This window comes from Phaethon aethereus (assembly GCF_964289735.1).
Source record: "Phaethon aethereus genome assembly, chromosome: 7".
Taxonomy (NCBI): domain Eukaryota; kingdom Metazoa; phylum Chordata; class Aves; order Phaethontiformes; family Phaethontidae; genus Phaethon; species Phaethon aethereus.
In genome coordinates this window covers 22,169,685-22,180,949 of record NC_138583.1, presented here as the reverse complement: position 1 = coordinate 22,180,949, position 11,265 = coordinate 22,169,685, and the positions used below count along the sequence as shown (strand labels likewise).

General features: G+C 54.6%; 1 protein-coding gene across 1 annotated transcript; it reads right to left on the bottom strand.

Moving 5' to 3' along the window:
* Positions 1-841: 841 nt before the first annotated feature.
* On the bottom strand, positions 842-6,928 carry TMEM72 (transmembrane protein 72; the record flags this gene model as incomplete). Its single annotated transcript, XM_082002219.1, has 5 exons — positions 842-1,302; positions 1,499-1,638; positions 2,388-2,459; positions 2,887-2,953; positions 6,859-6,928. The coding sequence occupies 5 exons, from the start codon at positions 6,926-6,928 to the stop codon at positions 842-844; spliced, it is 810 nt and encodes a 269-aa protein (XP_081858345.1).
* Positions 6,929-11,265: the final 4,337 nt, after the last annotated feature.

The window sequence follows — 11,265 nt, the reverse complement described above, 5'->3', positions numbered from 1 at the left end:
TATTGACTTTGCCCTCTGGGACCTATAATTAACACACGCAGGGAGTTACACATGGCCTGCTGTGCTGACAAGGTGCTGAACCTCATGACCTGAGCTGCTGCATCATCCCAAAGCTCTGCTAACTCAAGAGGGCTGTCTGGGCAGGGGATACCAAGAAGCCCCAGGGTCCTCCCTGCTCCTGCACAGGTGTCCCCAAGGCCAGAGGTGATTTCCTTGCTGGGCTCAGAGCGTGTCTCAGGGGAGGGCACTTAGCAGGTGCTAGCCCCAGGGCTGTGGGTGCTTGGTCTCAGCCCACCTCTGAAATGACATTTTGGATGCCCTAGGCCTGCTGCAACCAGTGCAGGTGCTGTGAGGGAACCTGCAGGCTGTGGTGCCCTGTGCTGGACATGCCCCAGCCCTGAGTGCTTCCACACGGGGCGAGGGCAGGAGGGAGATAACTGTGCCCAGCAGAGGCTACTCTGGGGGGGTGGTGGTCTCCCCTCCTCCTGCCTGCTGCTGCCTCGTGGGAGGCACATGCTACGGCTGTGATGTTAGACAGGAGCAGCCGCTGTGAGGTGCAGTGCCATAACAGAGGGGTGACCCATGCATGAGGCCATGGGAGCAGAAACCTTACTGTCCTGGCACCACCCTGGCTGAACCACCGCCTGTCCCCTGGGCATGGTGCTGCAGGGGCTGGGGGCCAACACTGGCCCTGTCACAAGGTGTGGGGTGACGCTGTCACCTTGGAGGCAGGGAGGGCAAGGAGGGCCACCCCTTGGGGCTCCTTGTCTGCTGGAGCGACAGGGAGGGACGCCAGTGGCACGGGTAGCACATCTGCCCTGTCCTTGTTCCTGCTGAGAGCTCAAAAGAGGCCTGCGGAGCTGAGGGGAGCAAGGATGATGGGGGCATCGGGTGGGGTGAGGATGGGTGTTGTGTCCGACGTGGTCTCTTCAGCCTCGCTCTCCATGTCCTCCAAGCTCTCGCTGACAGAAGGAATGATCTGCACCACCTTCTCCTGGAAGTGTACTTGCTTGCGTGGGGCTGGTGGGGCCACTGGTTGGGCAGGAGCTGCTAGGGACGGGCTCCTGTCCTTGCTGCCCTTCAGGATGCTCTTCATGTGGCCCAGCAGCGAGCGGTGTTGCTCCCTCTGGGCCCCGTGGAAGGTGTAGGTCTGCTCAGTGTCACCAGCAGTGGTTGGGGCTGCCACGGCGGCTGAAGGGTCCACGTACTGTCCTGCCTGGAGATGTGACTCTTTGTGCCCTGGGCTCTTCTTCCTCTTGCTCAGCAGGAAGTATGCCAAGGCAGTGAGCACCAGCATGGACCCTGGGGAGAAGGTCATGTTGGCTGAGGGCTGGGACAAGGCAAAAAACTCACTAAGCAGTGCTTGGTCTAGCTAGCTCAGCACTGTCTGCACCCAGTCCAGCACCCTGCACATCCCCACCCGCTCTGGCCCTCAACAGACCATGCTCCTCTTTCATCTGCACTACTCCCCACCCTCACTACTCCTACTACTCCTCACCAGGGATGGTGACATGCCAGACGAGGACAGGATGCAGGAAGCAAGCCACTGAGAGCAGCATGTACCCCAGGAATTTCTGGAAGCTCCCCGGGCGTCTAGCTCGCTTCCAGCAAGCCTGTGCCAGGGAGTCAGGCTGATATCTGGGGAGAGAAACAGAAGTCCTTGGGGGATGGGGCACCAAGCACATGGAAAGAAGTTTTGGACCTAATCGTCACCTATCTAGATGTGATGTCGAAAACCAGATCCTCTGGATTTCCAGGAAACTGGTGTGTTGGTCAGGGAAGGTAATCAAAGCCTGAGCCTCTCTCATGGGGAGGAGAGGCCAGGGGCTACATCTGCCAGACGTCAGCATCTCAGGCCATCTTTCCTTGGTGTGTTTGCCCACTTGGCCACTAGCTGAGTGCCTATTAGCTGGAGTAAGGTGTTACCTCAAAGCTATCAGGGCTTCTGAGTTTATGCTAGAAGACTGCAGAAGTGCTCAGCCTCTGAGAAATACATAAGGCTTAGGTACATAAGTAAAAATCTACATTTTTAACTTAAACTTCCGAACCGTCTCTGGGAGGGAGCTGCAGCTCACCCTGTGGATCTGGCTCTTCCCTCAACCCCTGTCCCTTGTAGGACTGTGTGTTAAGCAGATGCTGCAGACAAGGTTTGTTGTGCTGATGCTCAGCAAATTATGCCACAAGCTTGGGTTAAAACACAAGTATAATTGGCTGTGGACATGGTCCCACTTACCTCCCACCTGCCTGAATGCACTTGCCATGGCATTAGGGGCAGGACCTTTGGTCTGGCACTTGCAGCTCAGCTAGGTCTGGTGTTGCCTGCAAGGGGCAAGTTGCCTTAGGGAGGTCCCACCAAGGCTGGAGAAGACTGGACAGAGTCTACTCACGTGAAGCACATCTCCAGGAACAAACTGATAAAGAAGAAGCCTTCACAGACAGTAACTGCAACCCCTGAAAAACTGAAAGGTGGAGCTGTCAGGGGGGCAGGGCTGGGCTTGAGTATGCTCTCCAGGTGGCAGAAGGGGCATAAAGGGCCAGGATTTACTATCCAGTTCACAACAGAGTCTGTGTGCTGGGGTCTGAACACCCTCTGCTCAGCTGGTTTGTGAAGGAGAGCTCAAAGCCCTTCTGTTCCCAGAGAGTCAACTTGCAGCCATTGTCACCTCTGGACTGCCTGAGTCTGCAGTAGCATGAGTGATGCAGTAGCATCACTTTCTCTAACAGAAATAACTTACTTATCCAAAACCTAGAGGTGGAGATCTGGATTCCCCAAAGCCTCGGGCACTGCTCCCTGCTGCTGTTGCAGTCTAGTCTGGTGCTACATATGATGGAGGGGTCAAACATGTCACCCCCGCCAGCTCTGACTTCAAGGGCAAAAATACTCACAGCAGATAGAAAGCCAGGCTTTTGAACTGTCCTCGCTGCAGAGTTTCTACGCCCACACCGATCAGCACTAGAAAGAGAAGGCAGGAAAGATGCTGACTGCAGGGCTGGTTCCCAAGTCTCCGGTGCCCCATCAGCTCCCGGGATGGATGCCCTGGTTCCCCCAGGGCCTGGCGAGGCTGCTCCTCCCATGCTGGGCAGCACGTTAGGACCGCCCGCACCAGTGATTCATGCTGACACACCAACCCAGGGGGATCAGAGCTGAATGCTGTCCTTGACACACAGCCCAGAAACCCATCCCAGCTGCATCCCTGTCATGGCAGTCTTGCCACTACATGCGCTGGGGAGAGGTGCTCGGGGAATACCGGCTGGCCGGGGGCAGGTGGAGGAGGTGAGCCGCGGTGTCCTGTGTCCATCCCATCTCCTGCCACACTGCTCCATCACAGCTGCCACAGAGACTTCCCTCCCACTGCTGCATCCACCTCTGTCCCCTCTTGGTCCGGGGACCTCTCTGCCCAGGTCCCCCCAGTGCCACCAGCCCCTCTGCCCTCCCCTCCCTGCTTGCCCAGGCCAGCTGCACCCAACATGCGGCTGCAGGGCAGCAGCAGGACTGGGGAACTGTGCCAGCTGCCTTCACAAAGGGCCGTAGCCATAGCGTCGAGATCCTTTGCTAGCCAAACAGAAAAACATGTAACGGGAGCAGGCAGATTAAAAACAGGGAGTGAACGTCCCCTCAGTGTCCCAGCCAGCACAGCACACTGGGGAGTCAGTTTAAGGGGGATTAAGAGCATTAGTGAGGCTAAAATCTTCTCTGGACTGGGCGTTGGGGCCAATAGCTTCAGGGGATGGAAAATTTCCTTCAACATCCTTCAATTCTTGTTTGGAAACAAGACTGTTTCCAAAATGGAGAAGAAACAAAGCATCTCACACCAGCTGCAACAAGTTTGTTGGTCCACAACAGGCCAGTCACAGTGCACGAGTGCCAGTGCGTGGGGCTGAGCAGAGCCCATGTCTCATGGCCAGGGAATTGGTCTAGGCAGTCACCACACTGTGACGACCTCAGTCTGTGCTTGAGGTCTCCACAGCTCACAGAGCGGTCCCTGCGCATCTCAGGAAGTTCACTGCTGGTCCTGCTTAATGCACGCCAAGGCTCGAGGTGCCACTTGGCTGCATGTATCTGAGCTGTGGTTTGCCCCAGCTGGAGAAAGGTACCAGGCTCCCACACCGGGATGCAGACCAGTGTCCATCAAGCCCACAAGGTGGGTCGATGCTGTGGGTCTGTGCCTGACCACACTCCAGTCCAGGCTGAACAAGTCCTCTCCGATGTCCCTGTGTCACCTGCAGCAGCTGGCCGCTGTCGGCTGGGAGAACACATGGGGCCCACGCACCACCCTGTTCCGTGGAGGCTGCCTCTCCAGCCCCAAGCAGAAGCGTGGGGAAATCAGTCTCACCAGAGGGCTGTGAAACTGTGTGAGCTGTGAAATCCTACATGCAGAGTATTGTTCTTTGCATCTCGTGATTGAGAAGGCTTCTTTATAATCTTCCCTGCAAATGCAGAATTCATTCATTCATCCATTCATTCCCCGTGGATGAATGTAGAATTCAACAGCGCAGCTGTTACGCTCGAGTCTCTGCTCTGGATGGGGAGATTTCCTGATTTTGCACAGCTTCTGCTTTATCCACAAAGCTGTTTGGATGAAGAATCTGCAAGGAGCAAAGAGCTGTTTCCGAGGTGTTTGTTTGGACTAGTTGCTGCATTAATTTGGATCTTATCCAAACCATGTGGCTAAAGGCACATGATTAGGAATTAAATGGTTGAAAGCATGAGAATTAAGAAATGAGTAAGGTCTCTCTCCCTACATGCAGAAATCACAAGGCCTCAAATCTCTGAACTACAGAGATTCCCCAAACACTGCAGCAAGTCGTGGGGCTGACTGATTTCTCACGCACAGAAACCCTGTACCCCACCGTTGCAGACAGCCATTGCACTCTGGGATCCTGGGGGAAGGGGGGGGTTATATTATGTGGGCAACCTTCTGTGTTTGCAGGCAGCTTATGGAGCTGGCTGGGCCTTCTCACAATCAATTAGTGAGGCTGATGCACTCTCCTCTCCCTTCCATATTTTTTTTTTTTCAAAAAAACCCCATGGGATTCTCTTCTGCATGGTTTCCATTTCATGCAAAAACCTCATACACCTCATCAGGCACTAAACACTGCATCAAGCTGTTGTTCCATTGAGACACATAGAGAATAAAACACAGGCACCTCCCGTTCTCCACCGGCCTTTTGGGAAAGTCAGGTGATGCTGGGAAGGCATCAGAGCTATAGAAAAGCACAGAGATTGGTACTGCAGCTGTCTACGCCCTGTGATGCTCAGCAGAGAGGTGACTGCACTGCTCGTTTCAAGAACTAAAATGATGAAAAGAGGGCAAGGAGGAGAGAGAGAGATTATATTGCACTTCCAAATTGTAAGCTACTTTCAATTTTGCTGTTATAGCTTTAGTTTTCCCATGGCAACAAGCTCATGTTTTCTCCCAGGAAGGTCTCTATGATTTCCCTGGAGCTTTAAGAGTGAATATGACCAGCATGGGTCTCGGTGGGCCCAAGAGGGCTAGGGGTGGAGAAAGGAAGAGATTTGCATTTGCTGGTTAAAGCTGTGTCCCAGCTCCTATCAGTTGCAGTCTCATCATGATGTGAACTTACCTACTGGGAGTTTGTATAAACTCAGAGACTCAAATCTCTGCCTGTTCTTTAAGGCACATTCCTCAGCACAGCCTCCAGCGTCCCAGCTGGGCTTTGGGTGTCCTTGTGGACCTATGCTCTCTTCAGCTGACCTGTGTGCTTTCTACTTTGCCCCTGACTTGAGCAAATTGTCTCTCCTGGGTGTCTGTAGTTGATAACGGAAATAGAAATGTAGGAGGGCCTGCTGTGACCTACTCGGTCATGTCCAAAATCTGAAATTCCCAGGGGAATTTCACACAGGAACCACAAGCACCACCTCAAGTCACGTCTCACCAGGAACCTCCGGTTCACACCTCCAGCCTTTAGACAAACCAGGCACTTTGATCTCTGCTTTACTGATGGGGAAACTGAGGCAGGGAGTGTTGCCTGTCCTGTCCCATAACAGTGAGTCAGCAGCAGTGCCACAGTGAACCCCCGAGCCCTATGCGTTAGCTGTTTCCCCATGTCCCATACAGATATGCCCCATGTGAGAGGGTTATTCACCACAGCTCAGTCCTTCTGGGTGAGGCACTGTGCCTGCGACAGCTGGCTCAACACACCTGCGTTTCATGAGAAACCAAGCTCTTGGATGTGTCACCAAAGCAGAGGACGCTGGTCCCAAGCAGCCCCTGGCAGCAGGTGGGAGGATGCAACTAGCCAGGTGGGTGAATTTATGATGTTTGTACTGCAGCTATAACCTGCACCGCTGCCCGAGCCTGCTCCCTGATGGGTTGCTAGAGAGGCAGAGCAGCACTTTGGCAGTAGCTGGGCCACCATGGCTGGGACCTCTCCACCCTGCCTGGCACAGGACACCTCCCTGTGCACAGCTCAAGGAGCTCCTCCTTCATTTTCACATCCCACAGAGCAGCCTGGCAGTTTTGCACAGACATAAGTATTTTGCTTTTCAGTCTCATTCACATCTTGCCTGTGTTTGAATGTAAAACATTCACTGTTTTACAAGAATATATTTTAGTTTTCTCTTCCTCTTGTGGTTTAGCTTGTCCTTTGCCGTACTGAGTGCTGGCTTTTCCTTTCTGATGTCTCACTATGCCTCCCACAGCATTTGGAAAGAGCCTGGCCAGGCACCCGGCACCCTCCCTCCCTGGGTCCCAAAGCAGAAGTGAGCAAGTTTCGTTCTCCCCCTCATAGAATGGGGCAGCAGCTGCAACTGGCCAGAGGCAGGGATACAGCTCAGGGGTCCCGAGACCCACTCAGTGCCTTTTAGCGCCAAAGAAAAAGAGAGCTCGCTCTTACCTGCTGCAGTGGAGATGCCCAGCAATCGGCAGGTGTACTCCAGGGCACTCCAAAACGCCTTGTGCCGCATGGCGAAGGGATGAAGACTACCGTGCTGGCCAGGCAGAAGCTCCTCTGCAGACCTCCCACCTCACACGTAGCCCAGCAGCTCCCAGCGGCAGGCAGAGCCTCTCGCGCCCAGGGCCAAGCGACCTTCCTTGAAGGAGAGGGCAGCGCGTGCAGGACTGGCCGCCTCCACCGGGAGGGTGGTCGGAGAGCCAGCGGCCACCACAGGGCAGCGGGCAGCACCACTTCCCGCTGCTCCCGCGGGGCTGCGGACACTTGGCCTTTCCCTGCTTGCTCGCCGCTTGCTTGTGTTGCTGGCCCGGGGGTGATTAATGATTGGTAAGGGGGGGTGCGGCTTTGGGAGCGTTTGCACCCGGGGTGCACGGCCTTTCCTGCTCCCGAGGAGGAGGCTCTGGAAGCCCAAGCTGATTAAATGCATGTGAAGTCATTAGTGCTGTGCAGCTCCCGGCAGGTTAACCGTTTGTGAGGATGGCGGTGTTTGCTCTTGGCGAGACAGCGGCATGTTTCTGGCAGGTCACGGGGCTCCCAGGGCACCCCAGCCCTGCTGCCTCCTGCAGCTGAGCCCCCCACCATGGCTGCTGCTCTCCGCCCAGCTTTTGCCAGGCTCTGACTAGTACGGCTTGGGCAGCATCCGGGCTGACGTGTAGCCGCAGGAACAAGGAGATCGGGTCTATTCCCAAGGGTCCTACAGACCCAGGCCGACTGCAGCAGGGCAGACGTGTACTTCTCGTCTTGGGAACCTCAGTGAGATGTATTTCTGTATGGCAGTCACCGAGACGTTCGATGGCCCCAGAGCCATTTGAATGGCACCACGGTTGCACAAGTTCCCTGACACAGGCAGTGGGGTGCATACGTACCCTTTGTACGGGTCAGTGAGCTCATCTCGCGCTGCGGCCCCTCGCGGCCCTTGCTGTGAAGCCGGCAGCGGCGCGGGCGAGGGGCTGGGTGCATCACGCTCAGCTCACGCACAGGCATCCCTGCGGCGGGGCGGCAGCCGGCCCAGCCTGTCTCCCGTGGTGCTTTCTCACCTGCCTGAGCCCACAAAGCCGAACCTGGCCAGTGTGTGTTGAACTGACGTGCCCCGGGGGTAGAGACGACTTGGTCCAAGGGCACAGCAACAGCTTTTCTTCCATGGTATCTTGGTCTGTATTTCAAGCTGGGATTTTCCCAGGACAGCCTAATGACTGGGCTCATGAAATGGGCCCCTAACTCCTGTAAATAACTTCAGTGTTTTTCTGAACACTTACAAGGCGGTGGGTGGCAGATATTTTGCAGCAGACAGTACTGACAAGGTGTGGGGGCAGAGCACGTTTTCCATGTGAGCACTTCCCACTGGAGAAGGGCTCCCAGAGCATCCCGAGGGGCAGCGCTGAATGGTGCAGACCCAAAACGTGTCTTTGCCTTTCAGCACTGGCACTGCGTTTGGGTGTTTCTGTTTTCTCTCGTCCTCCCGCAGCACCGTGGGTGTTTGAAGGAACTATGGGTTTTCCACAGCTGATGACTCAGCGGTGTGTCAAAACTTCCTTTTCAAGAGAGACACAAAGACGGAACCAGAGGCACGCCAGCAGGGGAGGTCACACGAAGGCTGGGGAAGGACCCAGCCGGGACACCCCACCGCCCTGCCCGCTGCGGCCGGGCACCACCTGGGTGACCCCTGTGCCCTCTCGTGGTGCATTGCTGCAGGCTCCAGGTGCACCCTCCGCTTCCAGAAATCACCAAAGCAGCTTAAGAGCCCTGAGGTCATGCAAACAGTCTGGGTGCCTTTTTATTTTACTGTCTTGGGGTTTTTTAATATTGATGTACTGAATTTCAGGTGTTTCTTTACAAACATGAAAGCTAGAAAACTACTTAAAAAGCAAATGGGTGAAAGGAAGACATAAGTCTCTTTCAGAACCATAGAGCCACGAGCTTAGGGTTGAGGAAAAGCATCAAGCACCACAGCACAATCCTGAGTGCCGTCAGCACCCACCCTTCAGCAGCACTCAGCACCTCCCAGCACAGTGAACTGCTGCCTCCTCCCAAGGTGGGGTCCCTGCTGCCCACGCGCGGTGCAGCGAGCTGGGCTGGTGCTCTGGAGCTCGTATTAAACTGCACTGAGCTCTCACCCAGTAACTGAATGACTTTGCCCTTGATAGCAATGTTTCCTTTCTGGAGAGCAACAAGCCCCAGGGCTTAAAATAAATGTAAATTTATGGGTGGTGGTGATGGAGGAACAGAATCCATTTGGGAAAGGCGGATTAATACGTTAACAATTTAAACCTCCTGTCTCACTCCCATGTTCCCTTAGCTATTGCCAAACCTCCATCCTCTGAGTGGGCCTACATCAGCCTTTCTGAGGGTCCTTGTCCCCCACCCTGGAGTGGCCCTTAGCCTGGGGTAACTTAAGGTCTTCTCCACTCACTATTCACTGTTGCACTAGTGCTTCTCTCACTCCAGTGCCCAGGAGGGGAGCATGGAGTGACTGGGACAGGTATCCTCAGATTTGCTTTGTACCAACACTCTTTTAGCAGTTCTTTCCTTCCATTTAGGAATTTTTTGGCTAGTGCTCCTACAAAGCAATCTCACATGAACCTCATTTTTCTTGGTTGAGGGGTCTCTTCTCATTCTGCCTCTGTTCAAGTGGGGAGATGACACTCTCAACGAAACTGTGAGCCATTTGAGTGTGTTTTGGTGGGGTTTTTAAGAGTGAGTTTATGCGGTCAGAAGAGGACTGAGAACTTATGACCTTAGAGAGGTTTAATAGCCTGTATCCAACCCTGCAAAACCTATGCACCAGCACAGCTTGTTCTGGGAGACGTAATAGCTGTGGGCTATTAAGCCTGCACATTAAGCCTTCTCCCTTGCACAGAAGCTTGCCATTTGCACTTTGGCTGCCAGCCAGGATTCACATTTACAGGCTGCTTCCCATGATATATGGTTTGATTCAACAGGATTTTATTTCAGTGTTAGTTTCATGGTGGTGTTAGTCCTCATCTTCATCTCTCCCTCCTCACGCTTTGCTCAAGTCATTTTGCTGCGGCACGGCCACTGGGGCCGTTCTTCTGTGACCAAGGCCACAGCGCAGCATCTGTGCCGAGCGGCCGCCCCTGGGAAGGCTGTGGGGGAGCCGCATGCACCTCGTGCCTTCCCTCTGCAAAATGGTGATGCTGCAAGAGCGCCGCAGTGAGCGGAGATTCCCATCACGGGGAGCGGGGCACCACAAGCCATGCTCTGGCAGAAACCTAGGGGAACATGCTTGACTTACTCAGCTATTCTCACTCCCTGCCCATCATGTAAAAACAGTTCCCAAACTGCCTTGCACAATGCTCTAGAAATTTGTTTCTGCTGTTTCCCTCCTTCTTTCTCTAAGCCCTCAGCTATAACCACCAGGTCAGGCAGCCTTGCTTGGCACACTTGGTCCCCTCTCTGAGTGGTAGCAGCAGAGGTGAGATCTCCGTCCACCAACGTGCCCACCTGAGACAGATTGACGCCAATGCTCTCCCTTGGCCGCCGAAGGGCAGGCAGCCAGCAGGCAGCTGCTCAGAGCCTTTGCAGTGGAGCCACGTGCTGCCTCCCTGTGCCCTCCTTCCACCAGGTCACCTGTCATGAGGGGAAACGGATTTTCACGACAGCCAGCTGATGATAGATGGATCCAGTTGATTGGAAGCACCAATGAATTGCAGCTATGGTTTCACTGGGTACAAACATCTCCTTGCAGTCAGTGGGAGTTTCACTCTGCCTTGTATCAGCAGTGGTCCACAGCTTTCCAAACCAGTCTGAATGGAGAGCATCCTGAGGTGAGCTTGGTAGACCTCTCTCCTCTCCTGGGGCAGGGAAAAAATATGGCACTAGGGTGTCTGCAGCCACATAAACAGCAGAGCTGGAGAGAAAATCTAAAGTGTGCCCCCTCTTCCTTTGCTGTGACCACTAAATCATGCCCTCCGGAGTCTTCAGCCCTGGGGCAGCGCTGCAAGCCGTGCTGGGGATGCCCGGCAGGGGACAGCAGGATCCCACCGCTGCACTGCCAGCCCGGCTGCTCCCTGCAAAAGGCAGGCTGTAGCCAGTCCTCTGCGAGGCGCGATGAAAGGGCACCATAAAGTTTTACTGTCTGAACAAGAAAAGCACGATAGAGACTACATGGATCTGAAGGGGGCTGGGGAGAGCTCAGAGCCGCGGCAAACACAGATCAGTAACTGGCCTGTTTTGCTTTATGTTCTGTGATCAAAGGGTGTCCAACATGCTGCTGAACACTCGCCCGCTCCTCTGGGAATTTCCCACCCCACCAGGGATGCGGTCAAGGCTCAGCAATATACTGCCCTGATTGTCCCCCATCAGGTCAACCAGCCCCAGAGACCTTTGGCG